This window comes from Rhipicephalus microplus, chromosome 4, assembly GCF_043290135.1.
Source record: "Rhipicephalus microplus isolate Deutch F79 chromosome 4, USDA_Rmic, whole genome shotgun sequence".
Classification (NCBI taxonomy): domain Eukaryota; kingdom Metazoa; phylum Arthropoda; class Arachnida; order Ixodida; family Ixodidae; genus Rhipicephalus; species Rhipicephalus microplus.
In genome coordinates, this window is record NC_134703.1 from 124,136,060 (window position 1) to 124,157,943 (window position 21,884).

The following is a 21,884-nucleotide window of genomic DNA, read 5'->3' on the forward strand; positions in this document are numbered from 1 at the left end:
TGCCACTTGCCTAGCGGAACAGTCTTGATAGTCACTACACCGTCGTTCCGTTTGCAGTAAGCCTTCTGATCACTTTATGTGCACCATATTTATTGCTTATACTGAAAGCATGTATATTAATCTCCATCACCACTTTATTGTGTGCAGTATTAGGACTTGACGCTGAGAAATGGCACTGCCTTAGCGGAAACCAGAGGAATATGTGGAGCCGCTGCGCAAGCGCGAAGTGTTCACGCATCCGCAACAAACCGTGGCGCACAAACGTGAAGAGCTATTGCGCTCACTCTCACCAGTTGTAGCATGTGTCGTGTGTATGACTTCACATATAAAAAAATTAATTAAACATCTTTCCTAGCGTACTGAACTTCACCATTCCGTGACTAGACACTCTGACCAGTGAGATTTGTGTGACATTACACGAAACAGGTACGATAAGAATTAGCTGTCACACCTTTTAGTGTTAATACCTGAAGAAAGTGAACAAAAACCCAAAGTCAGAAACTCTGCTGCAATGGCAGTCACCACCGTATCTGTACAGATCGAAGTGCTATATATGCATGCCCCGTAAGATACAGTTTGGGGCACCTTAAAAAGGTAGCTTATTAGTGCAATAATTAGGTTATACGTGATGAGCAGGCGGCAGTTTAAAAGAGTAGGTGCATTACAGTGTCTTCTTTGAAAAACATAATAATCTAGATTGTTGCACGGAGTGACAGTTACTAGGTTACGCAAGTTTGGCTAGTTTATGTGTACCATTGGGTTTTTCATATAAAGGCAATTTCATAAGTAGAGTGCTATGGTTGTTTGGTTTTTGCAGTTTAATTTCCCAAAGCAACCCAGCTAATGAGATATTCGTCAGTGTAACCGGCAGTGTCTTGTATTATAATTAATAATCACCCGCGAAAGAGAGGAGAGGCATGGCCTTCCGATTCCGACATTGCAGCAGCCAGTGGCGAGCCAAGGGCCCCAGCGGGTCATCACGCCTGGTTCATCAAGATGTCAATAATGTTCTAGTCTGTCTGTCACCTATTACTTCATGTTACTGTCATGTTAATTACATCTTTCAGGGAAAAATCGTAGAACATTGTATGCATATAGTAATGAATGAACCATCAACAAGAATACGTAAATACGGATACACGCACCCTCAGAAAGAATATCAAGGCTTCTACAAGATTTCAAGTTTTATAGTAAGCAGTAAAACGTAGGGATATGCGCAGTAAAGCTGATATGTGGGTAGCAAATGAACGCAAGCCTGCACTAACAGGCGCTCTCTCAAGACCGACATCATGAGCCGGAGGGCCGGGGACTCCACCGTCAGAAAAGATAGCAGAGTGAATGAGCGGAACTATTTCTTCAGACGCTGAGGTGATAGGTTCTCGCACTTGAGTCATCTTGGCGAGGTCTCTTCGAACTATATTTAAGATGTGACAAACTACGGTGACAAACATTCTCTTACTACTACTACAGTGACATTCTCATTCTACTACTACAGTGACAAACATTCTCTTAGATTAATTAGGGTTGTACGTGCACCAATTTTGTAGCTACAAAAAAGGATGAGGGCAACTTTAATGTTTGTTTTTGTAATGCTCTGATTCCATCTAATGGGGCCACATTACTTTTAACATTCGACTTATTGATAGACATTGGCAATAATCGCATTTACGCATGCTGTAAGGCAGGCTCTACACAAAATACGACAATTTATACATACACATGACAATAAGTGATGAGCTTAGCGAGGAAAGTGGTCCTTGTATGACAGGTGTCTTAAAATCACCCCAGATAATCGGCAGCAGTCACGAACATCAGCCCCACAAGAGGCTAGTACAGTGAAGACGTCGTGTCGGCGAAGTGGTCGAACAAAATGCTAATGCTACCATTTCGAAGGAGGCCTTTCCCATATCACGCATACGGATAATATTAATGGAGGTTTAACATCATAATTAGGGATGATGAATAAATGACTAAAACCTTGGGGTGAATCCTAAAATATAATGCTTCTGTCCAAATCCATGGTATGTTTCAACACAAAGTGATTGCATGCTTGAGACCAGCCACATCTCTGTAGCATACCCGGAACAAAGCGTTATACCGAATGATGGGACAGAAAAATAATGCGAGCACCAACTAGCAATGCCACGAAGGGGAACACAGACATATAATAAATATGGTATGAAGGCAGTATTGTGTGGGCAGTGCGTTTGACACCCCTGATGTATAGAATCAGGAAAGAGCACTTAATAAAATAAAAACATATTTACACCATGGCAGCAACCGTAAGCTGGATTCAACTATGTCAATTAAGTGAGGCCGAGGTTGTGTAGACGTGATGATTGCGCTTTTAGCATGTTCGTTTCCAATCTCAATGTTATAATCAGATAATGAAATTGAACTCGCGGTCTCATTCGCTGTGATGATGTAACAGCGTTACTACGTTATGAAGAGCATCAGATGTACTGTCAACAGAAAGTTACAAAGTTGTGAGCTTGAAACTAATCACAAAGACTAAAACAGCACATAATCAAGACAAAGACGTAACACAGTATAGCCGCTGTGGTTGTTGCACTATAAAACGACGACACGACTAGCCGGCGAAGAAAACAGATTGCCTCCATTACACTCAAACCAGCATATCGAAATTAATTCTGGTGAGGAATACTGAAGTACTTACTTGTGAACACAGTGGGCCGCGCTAATAGCCCAATATTCGTTGAGGAGCGCAGCACCGCACTTGTGTAGGAAGTTGTTTCGTTTGAACTGTCGCAGTGATATCTGAAAGTGGGCGAGAGCAAAGCGCTAGGTCAACTACAGCCAGACTATCCCTTTTGGTTGATCTTCATATTGAAAACTGAAGCACACAAATCCATTTGCAGGCACAAGTGAATACGTCAGGCCATTGAACTGATGACGACTTCCAAACACTCACCATCCAGGGCCATTGAGCAAATTTTGTCTGTTCGCCTCCCACAATCCTGGCACTTGCCACTGACCGCGGCCGGCCGCATACTGCGAAAGTGGACGTAATGAGAATCGGCTGTTCACAATGGCTCACGCTATGGCTCAAATGTGTGTTAAAGGAAAGATCAACGTAAATTTACTTTTGCGGATGTCCTTGTCAGGAGAGAGAGTCGATGGCCCCGCTTTCGTCGTAGTCGTTGGTGTAGTCGTCGTGGTCGTAGCCTTTGGAACGGTTGACTGGACAGTCGGCGGTGGCGTTGTTGCTCTTATAGTAGTCGGCATTTGAGACGTGCTCCTTCGATCTTCCGAAACGCTATACGATGGCACGGACTGCTCTGTTGTGTACTTCAAAGTTGTTTGAGGCGTTGTCGTGATCGGCGCGGTCGTCCCTTTCGTGGTAGTAGTCGTATGACGTGTGGACAGCGCAATAGTTGTGGGTATAGGTCTTCGGCGCGTGGTAATTGTTGTGGTTATATCTGGGCTGGAAGTGCTGCTAGGTGGGGGTGTAGTCGGCCGTGCTGTTGACGTCTGCTGTAGCGTGCTTGTGAGAGGTTGCGTACTTATTTCATCTCTTGTTGAAGTATCTGCTTCTGTAGCGCTTACCAATTCGAGTGACGGCACCTCCGAAGGATCTGTTCTGACTGTTACAAAATCAGCCTCCGTGGTTAAAGCGATTGTCGTAGAGTCCAGTGTTGTGGCTACTGGGTTAGTCGTGGTCGGGAGAACTGGTTTCTCAGGAGGAGGCTTCGACGGTAGCGGCGACGTGTCCGCCACATCTGGTGGTGGCTTCTGCGTCGTAGATAGCTCAGCCATATCGACCCACGAAATCGAAGTAACCGTGTCGGTCACCGTGGACCAATCCATCACCGATGAAGTGGAAGGTGGCTGGCCGGTGGCTTCAACTTGCGTCGGAGTCGTCGTTTGCTGGCCACTGGCATCGGCCTCATCCACAACTACCCAAGTCTGCTCCGTTGGTACGGACTGTGGAATAGCCATCGTTGTTTCTCGTTCGTTAACAATCCACGTGTGACTCTGCACTGTCGAAGTGGATGGCCGTTGTGTAGTGGCCTGTGCTGTCGTAGTGTCGGTACCAGGTGCCTGTGTAGAAGTCACAGGCGCTTGCGTAGACTTCGTGTAATTCTGCGATGTGGTATCGTATCCAGCTGTTTCAGTCACGCCGCTGGTTGTTTCCACTGGTTGCTCCGTTGTGACCTTTGTCGCCGTCAGAGTAGAAAACTCCGTTGGTGGCCCTGTAGTCGTTTCTCCGGGATCGAGAAATGTGCTCGCCACAATGGGTATCCGTGTGGTCGTGACAGCAGCTGGCGCGGTTTGTTTCTCAGTCGTCGTCGTCGGCAAGGTAGTTGCATCCCGAACGCTTATACTTGACCCGTAATCATTTGGCACAGTTGAGGGCGGTTCATCGGAGACAAATGGCAATGTTGTCTCGTGAGGCCTCCATGTTATAAGACCTGGTGTAAACGTTGAGAGGCCGACAAAAGGAGTAGGCCCCGTCGTGGCTGGCACCGGTGTAGGGCTTGGTGTCGACACAGCAGAGGTTACTGGTTGCGTAGTCTTCGACGACATCTGCAACGTGGTTTTGGGAGTGCTCGTGGAAGGCCGCTTCGTCTTTTTCTTGTAGTCGTCGTCGTCACCTTCGTACGGCGCAGTGTCAATGCTGTTGGTCGGTTCAGAAGGCTGGTCATGTGGCTGAACGACGACCCCGGGCGGTAGTTTGCAACAGCTGCCCGTGTAAAAAGAATCTGTGCAGTATGTGAGGTGGGTGCCGCCCGCGCTGAAACAGTCCCAGGCAAACATGCACGTGCCTTCTTGGCCGGTAACCCTGTTTTGGCACGGCTTGAGCTTTATAGTGCGGGTAGCGCCTAGAACGAAAGAGAGAGAGAAAAGAGATTAGTTACCCCCGCGGTTACGCGTCTCTACCTTTTCAGAACGCTAGCACTTCGTCGAGAAAGCTGAGCCACACCAGCTCGCGTAACTTGGTCAACAAGCCCTTATTCATAAGCTCACGTGCATATGCTTTATTTCCTCCCGCAGCATACTGAATCAACCGGAACGCTAGACGTGTCAACTTAATACATCCCTCTAGCACAGGCCAGACACGTACGCGCAGTGGGCTGACGGCTGTCAGTCGGGAACACGGCTGAACGCGCCCTACCTGCCTTCCAAAACGAAAATTAATTTACGCGGTCCTCCGAGGAAATGTAAAGAGGTCACACGGGTTGCAAAAGGAGCAGCAAATGGCAGCCAAGTGCTGCCACCGTAACGTCTCAGGCAACGTAGACCCCGCTGGCTCCACGAAAAAAGCCATGTCTGGCGGCCACGGTGGAGGGGCAGGAGGAGGGCACCCACAACACCGCAAACACATTGACCTTCACCCCTGAGCCTTCCTCACCCGCCGTCACACCTGTACGAAGCCAAGGGCGCTGGGGAGAGAGGCGGGTCTGCCCTTCTTGGTCTCTACCCGGCGCGTGACCTTGCTGGTCGAAATATCGGTTAGAAGAGGAAACGGGTTGGGAGGAGGGGGAAAGACCAATGGCGGAACCGGCAAACGCGGAAGACTCGTGCGGCATCGTGGTTCACAGCGGGAAGACGATGGCGAAGGGAGGAGAGGGGGCAACCCCGGCTGTCGACGACGAAAAAGACGAACATGCACAAACTGGGAGAGAGAGTCCAGCCGCTTCTTTCCTGCAACAGCGTAGGCAGTGAGGCAAAGACGAGTGCAGGACATCCGGTCGTTCACCTTCATCGCTCGTCTTTTTTTTCTTGGTATTTTTTCTTTTCTTTTTCTTCCCCAAATGCCAAGGTCGGTTTTTCTAGGGTGCTCAGAGCCGGCGCGTTGCGTTTTACCTGGATAAACGGCCTCGACGGAGGCTGGCGATCGCTTCGCCTCGGGCTTCTCACCGGAGCGAGGGAACCACGACAAAGAAAAGCCAGCAGGGAAAGAGGACTGCTGGCGGAGTGCCTCGGATGGCAATAATCACCCGCCGGGTCGTTCGATTTGCGTCCCGGGATTAACTCTGTTGCTGCTGCTTTCGAAATTGGGCTAAGCAGCGCGCGGAGACGACGGCCCCGGTGCGTCGGAGATGTGTCGCCTCCGGGGGGTCTCACTTTGCCGGTCCCCCGACAGGACGAGGCACATACATCATGGCTGCTTTTAGGACACGAGGCAATTTGGCAAGGCGCGGTAGCCGATCGCTCTTGGTCTTTTGTTGCGTTTCATCGGTTGCCCTCCTCTCCGAGATCGCGTGCGACCATTCTTGCTGCTGCAGCATCCGGACAAGTTCAAGTTCAGGGCCGACCGTCCGTTGGCTTCTCTGTTAGTCTTGCAAGAAGCAGGCTAATCGCTCGGACTCTGTCCCTATGTTATTCTCGTTTTATTCTCCATTTCGTATTTTCGGTTCACCGCGTTTTCTCGGTCGGCCGGGGAGCAAGTTTTCGCCGAATTTCGCGATTTGGCTATTTTTCTTTCGGACTTTTGAGTGAGAGGTGGAGTCTTAGTTCGATCGGGAACGAGAAAACACAACTAAACTGATTTTGTTTCCTCGCGAGAGACAGGTATCGTTCATGACAGGCGACTAGGTCCCGCACTGCTTTCCGTGGTCTTGTTCTACTCACAAACTTCCGGGAGGCCCGAGTAAAAACTATCTGTTCGACAGACCTTAGGGCGCCCAGTCATCGACAGACCCCTGCACTACGGCGTCTCTCATAATGACATGGATGATATATTATTATTATTATTATTATTATTATTATTATTATTATTATTATTATTATTATTATTATTTTATCAACCTAAACCAGCCTTAGCACATGACCAAGCGAAACGGAATGCGACACCCGATTTGTGAAAATGAACGAGCACAAATTATCTAGAAAAGCTGGCTACCAGCCACATGTGGAGCGTGGGACTGATATTTCATAAAGAATTCTCATTGAATATGGCCATTCCAACACAGTCCCTTGAATAGGCCGATTCAGAGCGTTTCGAATTTTAGCTGCACGTTCAAAAGGCTCAGTGTTTCGCATCTGATGTGAGCCTTTAAACGGGCAGCACACCGTAAGCAATCGAGCATTTGTTGCAGGCAACTCACAATACAGTTCTTGCCTCCATACCAACGGCACCCGGAATCAGACACGACTGAAACGCTGCACTATTATCTACTGTAGGCCGCTTCATTTGATTGGAGCAGATCGTAAAACTGGACGATTAGGTATTCACTGCAACGTTGCATACCAATGTAGCACTGGGACATGAACGCAACGCAGAGACGCACACAGTCGGCAAAGCTAACAATAGAGATCTGCCTGTATGTGAACAGTGTAACATCACTGCGAGCCTATCGCCCACACTTTACTCCCACTCAGTAGGGGCTTGTTGTCAAGAAAGTTCCGCCGGTGGGATCTTTCTGCATAGCAGCGCTGTGTGTGTCCGCATTCCTTCGATAAAAGTTTCTGAGAACTGCAATAGTCTAGAGACAGTTTTAAAAAAGGATCACTGCCTATAATGCACGGTTTTGTTAGGTTAATGCGAGGCGGTTTGGTCCTCGTTGATGGCAGCCATAAAAAAGAAGTCACGGTATTTCCGCAAAAGCGAAACAATGAATGCGATAGCAATACATTGAAATGCCACGCAGAGAACGGCAAGCAAATCGAAACGTGCCCTACGTTGCAGACGCACAAATGATGCATGAAATGTACTCCAAGTTCAGATGAACTCGAATAAGTGTCTCAGTTGTTACATCGATGTGTCTGAAAAGAGTGCCCTTTTCGCAAACTGAGACTGCGCAGCGAGTGCAGTGACCTTTGTGCGTCCGGTAACTACAACAGAATCGTTCCGGTGATAGCGCAAGGCGTATGATTCTCCCCACCGCGAGATAAGCGCGTGCACGCATGAACCTCTACCTCCTCCCCCACCTCCGGGAGGGGGGGCGGGCAATGTAAGCGTGTGAGGTGAACTCATGAGCACGCGTCGCCGCGTCACGACGATCTGGCGACGCGCCTTTTTGAACCATCTCGCTGGTAATTCAGAAAAAAAAAAACATTCCCCCCCAGATGGGTATCGCCAGCGGTAAGTGGTAGATATAAATATATCTTGCCGTTTGAACGTTGAAGAATGTGCTCCTTCGTGGGGTAGTGGCTAACGCCACGCGCTCACAAGCAAGAGGTCGGAAGTCCGATTCCATGCGTCGGGGTCTTATTCTGGATTTATTTTCTGACGGCAGTCGCCGGCGGCGAAACGCAGCCGAGAGTTTCCAGATAATTGCGATCGTGATAAAATCTTATCGCCTTCGAAAGTGAGCGTTCTGCATCGTTCCCGTTGGCTGTCGCTTGGGAAATTACTAGCATAGGATGGATGACATATGCACTGCAGTTTTAAACGAGGTACACCATGCAATAATGGTAAGGTGGTTTTGAGCTTCTTACTGCACGTAATTCTGATCAGACATGAATCAAGAAGAAAAAACAACAAGAAAACTGTTTGCCGTGCGTTATAAGCAAAGGTTAACAAATAAATTCTCGCGAAAGTTAAAGCAAAGCTCTGGCATTCCTCATAACTCACTGAAAATTAATGCAGTTCTAAACTCTATAACTTAATTATATACATATTTTTTTTTGCCGAGTCAGCTCATTGCATCAGATGCCTACAACGTTCTTGCACACTTAGTTTGCTCTTTTCAACCCGATACACAAACTTGTAATACGCATTATCACTTAATAAAGATTGAGCCGTAAAGATAACAAGTATTTGAAAAACAAGAATATCTCCTGTTTCCATTAAGAGGTATGCGGTCTCCGCTCATACGAGTTACACTTTTATTGGGTTTGCGTTCTCGCCCTGGCGAAGAGTATGTGCAGCTTCGGCAATGCAGAAGCATGCTAGCAGCTCATGCGTAGTTGTATCTTCAGCCCGGAGATAATGTACACTTTTCTGCACGCGGCTCAAACGCCGAGATGTACGCACTCGCAGATGATCGCGTCAAATGCATTTTTTACCTTGACTGTAATGTCGAATCGTGATGTTCCGTCCACAGCCGGTTAGTGCCACCGGCTCACAACTAGTGCCAATGTCTTTGCAAACAAGATGCATCGTTATTTTGCACACAACACACAATATAACCAGTCTCACTGTCCGTTAACCAATCTTGTCGATGCCTTTCAACGCACAGTACACGCTAAAAAAAAAAACTGAACATTTTCAAAGACGATGCCACTGTTCCTCGCTCAGGTCGTCCTGTTTTCACTTTCACTTCTCCAAGACAAACAGCAAGCTATTGCGTGGCAAGGTTTTCACCACGCACTTCATCACACACCTAGTTGTTCTCTTACACATACCATAGCTGACCCTGCCCAGTAAGATGAAGTTCAAGTTAAAAAACAAAAACAAAAGCTTGCTCCAAGAATCGCGCAACTGTTCCACGCTGAGCCACTAGCGGGGATTATCTGCCTACAGCCTCATTGCAGGTAGGCCAGTGACGTCACACTGTGACGTAGCTCGGAACAGGTCTGTTGGCAAGTTCCTTGGAAACAGGAAAAACAAATGTAGAACCAGAACCAAATCCAGAATCCCCATCCTTATTGTACTAATATGGGCCACGTCTTTCGAGGATGCTGACTCCACTATCAAACAGGTTGACACATGGGAGGCGCTTCTCTGTGGACAGCCTCGACGACTTCACTTGCTTTTCGGGCCAAGTTACTGATGATGACATTCGTCGTGCCAATAAATTGTTTTTAATAGCATGAAAGGCAATGCGCAGACTGTTGTAATATGTCTTTATTTACATTTTTTTTCTTGCGAATCCAATCGTTTTTAAGGGTAAGTGTAAAGACACGAGCGCTGTCAAAACAACAACAACAATAATAATAATAATAATAATAATAATAATAATAATAATAATAATAATAATAATAATATTGCGCGGACAAATGTAACATAGTTTCATGTTTTTGTTGCACAGGCACAATATTTTGTTAACAAAGGTAAATGCCAGTCCCGTTTACATTACATTCCATGACAGTGCAAGCCACATTACGCCACAAGTGCATGTAATAAGTTCCAAATTTGTGCGAGACAGTGTCTTATTATATAAATCAGAGTCACAGTTGCGTTTTACGCAGTCAGACATATCCGAATAAATCCGAAGTAGAGTCACGCATTGTGATGCGTACATACAAATGCGAAGAGATGCGCATTCTCTGGTGGTGAATTCGCATGACCTGTTTGCACGCGGCTAAAAACGGTCATTTTACAAGCGCTGAATGGGCACTTTTTCCACCTCTGTGTAGATTGAATGATCTACATGGAGCAGGGATCCATTGATCTCACTCACCCAGCTTTCACATACGATATCTAGTACCTGTAAGTGACATACGTACCAGGACAGTACCGTTTTATAGGTGAGAGCACTGTTGTGACGGCTTTGGCTTGTTAGATCATTTCAAGTATATGGTACCAAGTATAAAAATTAAGCTGCAGCGAAAAAGAATAAAATGGTAGCACTTTCATTTTGGTATTGTTTTCTATTTAACTTAATTACGCTACTGAAATGTTTTAGTTAGAAATGAGCCGAAGTAACATACTGCGGCCGTTATTTGATGGGACGTTAACAATCAAGCCCTGACAGTTGCCTGCCGTTAAAGTGTTACTTGATGTCTGTCTATGTTCTTCTTGCGATACTTTCAATATACCAGTATCGAAACACGCTTGGCGCCTCCAGCAATCCGTCCGGAGGGACGCTAGTCACCAGTATGAGACACTGTAGAAGCTAGATCCATCGAGTCACTTCACTGTACTGTGAGACCTAAACAGACAAGACGAGACGAGCTTAAACGTCGCATATACCAATTATTTCAGAAACGAAATCAGACTGCCAGGCTCACCGTTACGTGAACAATGTAACGTCCTGGGAAACGTCAATCACGTCCTCTCTGAGTGCATGAGATACGCACCTAAAACTGCAAAGGGAATCAAACTTGGAGTTCACCGATGTTCTAAGCCATGGCAAAACAGCTCTAGTGCGTTACATGCCACAAATGCGCTACTGACATTCTTGCTACCCACAGGTCTGAATGAAACATTGTAAACAGTGTAGCTCACGTGGGTGGCTGCATGTGTTTTGTGTTCATCGTTGTATACATCATAGCGATCACCCCGTACCTGGGGTAACACGTCAAGCCAAAAGCCAGACAAAAATCTGCTGCTCTCCATCAGAATACTTCTCTCTTCGACTTCCCATACTTTCGATCGGTGAGAGCTCAAGGCGAATCAAAACTTTCATACACTGTACTATGTTTTTCGAAAAAGCTAGCTATACTTCCAGCACCTGAAAGTCCTATTCTCGATCCTCTCACCCTCTCCTTCACCTCACACCTTTCTCGCGAGTAAAAGACCTCTCGCCATTTTGTTCGCACAACTTCAACGTTCTCTTTCCGCTTCCGTAGGGCGGGGGGGGGGGTAGAAGGGAAAGAGATTTCTTCAATAGAAATTTCTCTTTCTACCTCTCCTTCTCTGTCGCCAGTTTCTCTTGAGTTCGAAACACTAGCACTTCCGACCAGCGTGCGCAGCTTCGCTCGACCAGTCCTACAAAAACTAAACGCAAAAGAAACAAAAAAGTGCAGACGTAACCAGTAGCAGTCATGCACGCGCATCGCTGCCCAGCAGTGGCCGACGGTGCACTTTTCGGCGAAATCCAAGCGTGTCCGCTTAGTGCCGCGGATCTCAACGATCCGTGCCCGATCCCGTTTAGAGCACCGCGCAGTTGCATAAGCCGATTTGGCCGACGATTCCCGAAGGCACGCACGTCGTTCCGCCGAGACAAGTCTACGACACCAGCAGGTGACGCGTCGGTCGCCATCACGTGCGCTCCGTGGGCGGCCGAACGCTAGCCGATCCGTCAGAACAACAGCGTGACCGAATGCTGCAAGAATGCGTGCACCCTCGGTCCTTTCGAAGAGGCGCGGAACACGCCCTCTTACGGTACTTACTGGACAAACCGGAACCTGGACGCCACTCCTGCCCTCTCCCCACATCTGACCCCCCCCCCCCCCCCCAATTTTTTTTTCTTCCTGGACCCCCTCAAACGTCATCTCATTGCAACTTACTTTTCTTTGCCTCACGTCAGACGTCTCTGACGGCACTAGTCTCCCGTTGCATGACAGGCGCCCAGGATGGCGCGTGCTTACCTTCGCGAGACGCCCCTTGAAAAATCCAGCCGTGGCTTCCGCTTCTTGCGGCTTTTATGTTGTTTTTAAGCTCGCATATTGTGAATGCACGAAAAGTAGGCGCACCGAAGGACGCATTACTTACTACATGACAGAATTTTCAGAGCCTCTGAGCTGACTTTTGTGTCGTTTTCATTGTTTGTTCTTTCTTGAGATATCGGCAGCCATACGGGAGGAGACAATGATCATGTAACGGCACATCAAGCGCTCGATTTCAGTGCTGCATTTGTATTCAGTTCTGTTTGTCGCTGCTCGATAATGACGCCGGCAGCGCAGGACATGAACCAACTAGAAAATTGTGGGCGGCTGGTGCATTAGATCAATGGAAGACTTCGAAAAATGTTACTTTAAGTGCGAAGATTTTCTAATGTAGTAACGTCGACCGCAGCAAGAGCTCGTCCCCAGAACAAGCTATTCTTCCCAATGAGCATTCGTCGTTGCCTTTCCCTTCCTTTTTGTTCTCCCCTTTCCCTCTCACCAAACTGGTGACCTTCTCAAGAATATGGAGGGCTGAGGGCACTTGGTGGTAGAAAAGTATTCAGCAAGCCCCATAGCAGGTATCTTGCAGGTACTCATTAGGCAATACAACTATTCGGTGTTTTATCACAATAACCTTGTGCCATGAAACAGTAGCAACGCGTAAAACGCATGCAAAAGCAACTTGTGCAAGCTCGAGTAAACAACATAACACCTTCCTTGATTGGGCTAGTTTCAATTAAGAAAAGTGCGGTCAACGACACTTTAAACGAGGCCAATGTTGTTGTAGGGGTGGAGTGAAGATCGTTTGCAGATAAAGTAGAAGAAGTGGAAGTTCGACTACTGCAGTCATCACCGATAACAGGAGCCTATGGTCTCTCCAAATTTACATTCCTATTAAGAGGGCCCTCGTGTCCTTTTTTTCTGTATAAGTGCAACTTCCGCCCATATTTGTATTAGCACTGGTGCGTATCAACATTCACTTTGACAGAGCATTGAGTCTGTTTAGGGAACTGAGTGCTGTCCTCAAAAGAAGCTACTCGACTTTCGATGATTGGACACTTTGCAAAATAGGGAGCGCTTCCTTGCGTATGCTTGAAAAACACGTCGAAGATGGCTTTCTCACAGCAATGTTTTCCAACCAGAGTCTTTCCTAGCTGCAAGCACATTCACCACACCACATTCCAGGGAAAGTACGGGAAAGCCAAAATACTTTTCACAGCACATTGCAGGCATGCGACGCCTCATTTCATGTTCCCGCCGCGCAACAAAAGATCGGGAGAAACGAAATGAAAGAAAGAAAGGGGGTAATCATCAATGAAAAAAAAATAGAATGCCAGCTAGTCTGTGGCCGAGGCCACCCGGTTGAAGACAAACTTGCTCATGCATGCGCAATGACTGTTTTGCAAGCTGTCGATTTGTATTGCAGTCAAATCTTTGTCAGTAGGGTGAGAGATTTGATTGATTGATATGTGGGGTTTAACGCCCCAAAACCACCATATGATTATGAGAGACGCTGTAGTGGAGGGCTCCTGAAATGTCGACCACCTGGGGTTCTTTAACGTGCACCCGAACCCGAGTACACGGGCCTACAGCATTTTCGAATCCATCAAAAATACAGTTGCCGCAGCCGGGATGCGATTCCGCGACCTGCGGGTCAGCAGCCGAGTACCTTAGCCACTAGACCACCGCGGCGGGGGAGAGTGAGGGATTTTCGAGCCGCTACTCTTCTTACGTTTTCTTTCACCCTTCTCCATTTATTAATGGGAGTTGAGCAACAAACAAGTTTCTGGCGACGACCCGATATGCATATCACTGTACGTCGCACTCCTGGTCTTCGGGGGTCTCGCTGAGCAGGGTGACTCGCCATCATTAGGCGAAGCACCCTGCTTCAGAGGGCCCTGCTGTTGTCCTTCTCCTTGCCCTTGGCCTCTATCACTTCGTTTATACTTTCATCAATTATACGTTCATGTTTATACTCTCATGGTTTGTACGTTAGTTAATGTTTCATGGTTATTTCATGGTTTATGGTTGGTTCACGGTGGGTTCATGGTTGTATACTCTCATGGTCTTCATTGTGCATGAGCACGGGAGGCAATATCGGCGCTTTGTGCTCGTACCAGAGCACCCAGGAGATGGGTGCAGCCAAGTGGCGCATAAGGGTTGGTGAAAGTGCTCATCTGCAGCGACGGCATGTCGACCGCCTTCAACCTGTCCAGCCGTGCATGGGGTTGCGGACATTTCTTTCGATCCTCCCTGGCGTGCCCGGGCCCATCTCGGTACGTGGCCGGGAACCCTACAGCGTAGCGGTCGGAGTACCTTTGGTTTCTAGCTTCATCGGTTACGACTTCAGATGCCGTAAAATTTCATTCACATCTTGCGACCTCATGTAGCTCTTCCAGCGACCTAAAGTAAGCTGTACGTCCTATTGACTCTATTCGATCAGCACAACCACACAAACTCGATCCCACCTTAACAATAGATTTCTTGTGCCCTTTAGGAACGTAATTGCTTGCCGCATCGTAATGGCAGAGGGTGCTGGATATGACCAGTGCGGCAGTTACGAAACCATAGAACGTATCCAGCCATTGCCTTCAGTACAGCTACCAGGGACAATTCCTCTCAAGAGTGTGTGCGTGCCTCGACGACCAACCGCTTTCTGAGCAATCAATTTTGGAATGCCGAAACGACCGTGCTTCACGCCAGAAAGTGACGAAAACGCCGATGAAGTTTCCAAGAGCAACCCGCCTTGTTAAACGATTACGTCACTCCTATGACGTAATGGTTTCTTATCTACCTCTCTCTCTTATCTACTTATCTAACTCCCCCTCATTCTTCTCTTGCTTTTCTGTCTCTCCTTGGAGACACCTGGCGGATTTCGTGACTGACGATTCCCTCGTCCACGATGTCAACTCTTGGATGACCGCTCGCCGATCGTGGCCCCATCCACGGACTTCTCTAACCTTCTCTCAATCTTTTACTTTTCTCTCTATCTGTTTTTGATTCCCCTTTATCCTCTCCCTTTTGAGCTACGGCTGAGGTGTCACACTCTGATGCAGGCAGCTGCGGGGATCACTTTTCTTTTAAATTTTTAAATTTATAATTACTGCCTACCTTCTTACGCCTTTCCAGAGTAAGGTAGCGAACTTGATATTTATTTCCCCGTTAACTTGCGTGCCTTTCCGCATTACAACACACTCACTCTCTTCCTTGTCAAATGCCCACGCGAGCTGGTCAGATACCGGGTCGTACAAGAAAGGCACAATTGCTTATACTCTTGCGCGTTAAGCGGAAATGGGTGAATGGATTCAGTATAATCTCGAGATGCCAACATCCTTGCATTGTATCTGCGTCGATACCGTACGACATTTTCTCGAATCGAAGATGTTGCCTCTCGAACAGACTATCAGATTAAAAGAATACTCACTCATAGTTACATTTCAGTAAACGTAGCTAATTAGCATAACAGTGCTGCTGCTCTAACCGTAGCAATTTATCGACACCACGCAATAACCTTGGGTAGCCACTGTTTCAAAAATCACACCAAGAGCACGATTATGTTCATACTCCTGCGATTCAACAAATAGGTGACTCAGGATGCCATACACCAATGTACGAAATGAGGCGTATGTATCTTTCCAACAGTTTACATTATAAATCAAACTTGCCCGCTACGCTGGCGCACTTGACGATCACGCGCGTGATCCACAGTTATACGGCCGCACTCTTTTACAGTCCCATTTATATGCGACTCGCGAAGAAGGAAACGATGACGTGCTCTCTGCGTAGAGACCCGTCGTAATTTCGGCTCCGTGAATGTGTACTGTTCGCTTTGATGAGTTCGCAGCCGGTTCAATGCTTTCAGTGAGAAGACGGCGGAAAAGGCAGTCTTCAGCGGGCCGAGACGACTGATAAGGAAGACCCGCTCCGGCGACGGTCATCATCTACCGCCTGCTCGTTGGTTCCCCTTGCGGCCAATAATAAAAAAAATGTCAAAGAAAAAAGTAGAGAAGTACCTGCTCACCCGGCTCAGACTTGTTTCCTGGAGGTGATTAGGAGTGAAAACTGCCGCCTTTACGTCTGCTGGTGCATCCTACGGCTTCATTAGGGCGGTATTCATTTGACATGCGTGTTTCTCCCTTCTTTTTATCATGGTCTGGAGGCAAGAGCCAACATAATGGAAGAGTGGTTTTGCCTTTTCTGTCTTCAAACGGAAGCGTAAGATGGTCCCGGGAGCAACTGGAAACCTTCAGTAGGTCGGCGACAAATGCAACCACATGTGATGGGCGATTTTGGCTAAGCGCGCTATTCTTCGTGCTGTTCGCTTTGTTATTTCGTGCTGTACATGTTTGTTTACCTTGAATTTTGTCCCTCAAAAATACCGAAAACGGCCTTTCCTGATTTTCAGCATTGACAGTGCACGTGACGTCACGAAAACAGCCTTCCACTGTTCCAGAATCTCAACACGGTTACACGAATAACACGCTAATGAATTCAACATATATCATTACGCACCCAGCACTTGACGGTACCAGGCTTTTCGACGGAGTGCCAATTGTGACCGTGCGAGACACGCGTGCCGTGTTATGAAGTTTCTTGCACATGCGACAGCTTTTAAGTACCCCTTTTAAGTACATTCATCCGCAACAACCAAATCCATGGGCACTCTTTTGCGACTCGAGGCCAGTCTTACAGACACTGCGGTTCGCTTTACGGCATCGATTACACGAACAATTATAGTATATCATATAAGGCACCATTACCACCAAGTGCTCGAGGAAGGACACAGTATTGTATTTCAATGGCTGCCGAGTCGTTGCGGAACGGTTGGCAAAGACCGCGCGGAAGAAGCTGCTCAGTGGGCTCATGACCATGACCAGTGGACGTCCGTACACTATTCTTGAGAACGGACGCTGCGCAGCGACTACAATCACTTGCTCATCGTATCCCGCTCCTTCAAAGGAACACGCATTGTTTCTCCAACGTGCGCCTATATTCGACTGACCCAAACTTGTAACTTCGTTTGCCACCCGGGTTCTCACAATGCGCTGAAACTTTGCCGCGTCGCATGTGGTTGGGCATTCACGAATACATTATTCGTCTCCCTTTAAACGACCACAGTGCGACATGCCACATTTGCGCTTGCGAAGAGACGCTTGAGCACATTCTATGTCACTGCCCATCATACTAATCTGAACTACGTGCTATGGAAGCCAAGCTCTGTCACCTGGATTCGCGACCGCTTGGAGGAAAGATCCTGGGACCTTGGCCAACGGTCTCCCATACGCGAAAAGCCACGAAATCTCTATTGCTCTTCTCGAAGACTACCTGACTTCAAAAGCACTTGTGAAAAAACAGCGTGAGACTGTGCTGTGTAACCTCAAGCTGATTATTTATTCATATTTTTCTTACTATTATTTTCTTTATATATGTTTCCTTTCTATTATTTCCTCTTACCCCCTTGCCAAGTGTAGAGTAGCCAACCGAGCCAAGCTTGGTTAACCTGCCTACCTTTACTCTCTATTTATCTCTCTCTCTTTAAGTACACTAACAAGGCGTCACAGTGACGTAAATACCTTATCCATAGATTTGAGAAAATTGAACGTGTTGTCTGTTTGTGGCTATGTTAGAACATCAGATCTAATTTACATGGCACACTGCTATTCGCGTGAATACGTTAACGTCGAATTCAACTCATGGTCAAACCGCGTCTTTAACTTAGGCGATGCGCATTCGCCTTACGTTGTGCTCGTCGCCCGAACGCGATGCAATACTACGTCGTATATTCACGATGACAGGAATGGCAAATAACTTGTTAAGTTGATTTAACACTTTAAGTTGCTAAGTGCCTGCAACGTTTTACATGTGGGTTCGATCCATGGCCTCGCGGTGACTCATGCTAACTGCTATGATCCTAGTGTGCGGTTGAACTATTTGTGAACGCCAAATAACTACCACCGCCATCTTAGAAAGTTGCTGAAATTAGCTACAAGCGCAGAAGTACACAGTTCCTCATTGTTCCTTTCACATGAAAAGTGTTGTTATCTACTATTACGCTTTACGAAGCACCTATCTGCAGTGCTGGTTATTATTTTGATCTAATGCACCAGATAGAGCGTTGTATTAAACCATCCGGGATATTGTATCACGTTGCGGTCGATCACTCACCAGTGCGCGGCCCCTGACGGCGACTTGCGAGGACACTTTCTGAAAGACGAAACGCAGGTTCGCCAAAACGGTCAGCTGAACATCGAGTGCCAGTAGTGGCCTAAATGAGAGAACAATCGGTACACCAGCGCGAAAAGTATGGGATAAAAAAAAAAGAAAGCAAGGTTTGCTGCTCAGGAGAAGCAAAAACGAAACCGACAATGTGCTCTTCCGAAAAAGCCCAGGTCATAACCATATCTGCAATCGCCTGAATAATGAGTGAAATTCAAATGGTGTTACGCTTAGCTGTGTGTCCTTTCAGCTGCCTCGCTCTGCAAGAATGAAATCGTATTTTAACAACGTGCATACCACGGGCTTCAATGTGGAGCAGAGCACGGCTTTAGATGCCTAACAAATCACCGAGAAAAATTTTAGGTGAACAGTTTTTAAAATATTTGTGCTGTCAAATTATTTTCTGTTCGAATTTGAATATTTAGCCCCAGAAATATAAATTTACTCAGAAGTAAGACACAGTTTGCTCTTTTTACATGATCAAAAAGACTCAGATTAAGGACCCTTCGAAATCTGAAATCAGGTTGAATGCAACGCTGTTAATGGTTCACAACGAAGACAGCGGCAACGACAAAAAAACGTTGGCATGACAGCCAGCAAGGCACGAGACAGTGGTAATATTATGAATATATGAAACGTCGTTTAATTACAAACTGCACCATAACTTTTTCCTACGTCATTCACAGGATAGCGATTCGCAATGGGAATCTACGTCAGAACTTACAGTGAACAAAAAAATGTGCAACACGGAACGGTACCATGCGTATAAATAAAGATGACATAGTTATGAACTGAAATAAAGCACAGAACGTGGTTTTACGCAGTCAAGCATTGTCCTGGCGTTGTGAAATGCACAGAGATGGGAAACTGCGGCTCTGCTTGTGACATACTGCGAAACTTTGCGATACTAGTCGTAGTTACATTCCTGATAAGTGTGCTTCCTTGAGTAGAAAGAAAAAAAAATTTTCTGTAGGCGTTGCGACAGCATCACCTAAACACAAGTCAGTTGAACGTTTTCCTACGGGAGTTCGCAATAGAATCTTGTAAGAGGGGCGTTTTCCACATGTGCACTGCAGCGCATCATCGAACTTCAGGCTGATACTGAATTGGCGTTGTTTATGGTGGTATCGTTTACAGAAACAATTAACATTTCGTTCCCCGACGTTCCACTGTATTAGTTTATTCGTACATGATTATAAAATATGCAAACGATCGTTATCAACTGGCTCAGACGTGACTTCTGCAGCTCCTGCGGAAATACGGCTAAGTGCCAGATGCCGAGTTCTACAGCACCATTTTCGCACCACTGGCCCCCTGTCCGCCTCGATAGAACAGCGTTTAAGGTGTGCGGCTGCTGACCCGAAGTCGACCCCAGCCGTATTTTTGTGACGCATGCGAAAAGCTAGAAGTCCGGTACTGTGCAATGTCAGTGCACGCCAATGAACACCAGAAGGTCAAAATTTCTGAAGCCATCCACTACAGCGTCCGTCCATCATAAGCATATCATGGTTTCGGGACGTATAATCCTAAATATTACTATAATTAACCCCTCCTATAGTTGCTGTAGAACTTCTAACAGCCTTGAATGCATACGCCATGACAGAAACGACTGTATGTTTCCGCTTGATAGATACATGGACGGTTCATTTACGGACTGCTGCGCATTTGCACGACGTCCCGACCACAGCGCTCCCCTACCATAACGGTAGCAACGAGTACGTATCGACATTCCGTTTCACGAACGCGTACAAGGTCAAAACCAAACTAGCACGCCCGTGTCACATGCTTAGCCAGGTCATCTTTTCGGAAAGGGCTGAACGAGAAGGGACGCAAAGGTGGTGTACGCGTTGCAGCTGGAGGAGCATCAGCATTCTCAGAACACGGTCGCCTGCCTACCCGACGCCGCGCGCGTAGTTATGACAGCTGAATTGGTTAGGAGGGCGGATAATATATACGTACACTGCTTGTCTTCCTTATTTTGCGTGGTTATATACTTTGTTGGGCACCCTTATTTGATATCCGTAGCAATTCATGCATGACGCTGGCTCGTTCGCAAGGCCAGGGACGATTGAGAGTAAACAGAGCAGACGATTGAAACTTTCGCCTTCTGTGTGCGTGACTAAATATTTACCCTTTGACGCCTGTTCGCTCAACACTGAGCAGCTGAGTCACGTGATCAGGCACACCGAAAGCAGCGATCGCGTATTTGCAAATTGACGCATAGTTTCCTAAGCTCGTGCTGGTTGTCATTTTACTAGCGCATTCAGCGACAGAATTAGGAAAACCAGTAATGGCAGTGATTGCGGCGGAAAGTTGACAAAACCGCCTCTCAACGCAATCAATTTGTTGGAATTAAAACACGCTGCGATTTAGAAACGAACCTCCGAAACTAACCGATTGCTTAGATGGGGATAGGCAGGGTCGAATGAATTACGCACGGCTTTGTTTAGAAAGGTCAAAGGAACAGAATTCAGCCACGGAAATTACACGCACCACTCTCCTATGAAAAAAAAATCGAATGTACTGGCGATTAAACAAAGTTTTCCTACGGAAATATAACGCAGCACTTTCCTTTAGAAAAATGCATTAACGCGACTTACTGATCACCCAATATATTCGGACTGAATGACAACGTTCCCCTCGCTTACAAATCTGCTTCGTACAAAGCCGCAAGCAAAAGAAATAGACCCTTCCAAGGAATACGAAAATACCAACCTCGATGGTTTTCAAGCTAGAAGCGCCAGAATACACGTGCAAACGACGGTGCCGACTACCAGACTTTCATGTTTTGAAAGCCAACGTGCACGAATGTTACGCACAGTCCAGCCTACTTCTTGGTCATTCAAGTGCAACCCAAAATGAGGGTAGACCTACGCAAGACATAAGTAATCAGACGGTGTCGGTATTTTTCGGCGTAAATGGTCTGTCGTCTCGAACGATGCCTGTCACGATCGAGCAAGCTAGCATCTACGAGAGCAGCTGGACCAGACATCGCAGGACAACCACCCGCTTGCCGCACAAAACCGCCTCGTGAAAAGCAATTTGTTTTCTGTCACTCACCGAAGAGTCGGTGATCCAGGACCCTGAGCGATAGCGCGGTCCACGTGTGCAGTGAGGCGACGGCGAGCAGCGTCGCGAGCCCGCTTCTCATGGCGACGGCGGCTGGCGAGTCTCTCCTCGCGAAGGACCGGCGGCAGGAACGTGCGCGAGCCTGGCCAGGTCGCGGCACGCCGCTCTCTTCCTCCCCTCATTGGTGGGCTGCCCTCCCTGCTGCTCGCCTGGTGCTGCCGCTGCCTACCTGGACTATGGCTGCACTGCTCGGGGAGAGAAGGACGCAGCCATGACTTTCGCTTTGTCGGTGCGTACACCCTTCCCCCCCTCACCCATTCCTACAATGCCCATGACGACGACGCTTTTAAGCGGACGCCACTAAAAGGCGTGAACTCCCCCAACGTGCCTTGCGCGGTACCCCTTTGCTTTGGTCA

General features: G+C 47.3%; 1 protein-coding gene across 1 annotated transcript in view; it reads right to left on the bottom strand.

Annotated features, from left to right (window-relative positions):
• LOC119172854 (uncharacterized) overlaps positions 1 to 21,681 on the bottom strand; it is a 96,506-nt gene extending 74,825 nt beyond the window's left edge. Inside the window, exons 1-5 of the mRNA XM_075893169.1 lie at positions 21,460 to 21,681; positions 18,349 to 18,387; positions 3,105 to 4,844; positions 2,933 to 3,012; positions 2,678 to 2,778 (exon numbers count right to left, since the gene is read on the bottom strand). Coding sequence (XP_075749284.1) covers positions 2,678 to 2,778; positions 2,933 to 3,012; positions 3,105 to 4,844; positions 18,349 to 18,387; positions 21,460 to 21,550 — 2,051 coding nt within the window. The 5' untranslated portion in view covers positions 21,551 to 21,681. The remainder of the gene's footprint in view (positions 1 to 2,677; positions 2,779 to 2,932; positions 3,013 to 3,104; positions 4,845 to 18,348; positions 18,388 to 21,459) is intronic.
• Between the last annotated feature and the right edge of the window lie 203 nt (positions 21,682 to 21,884).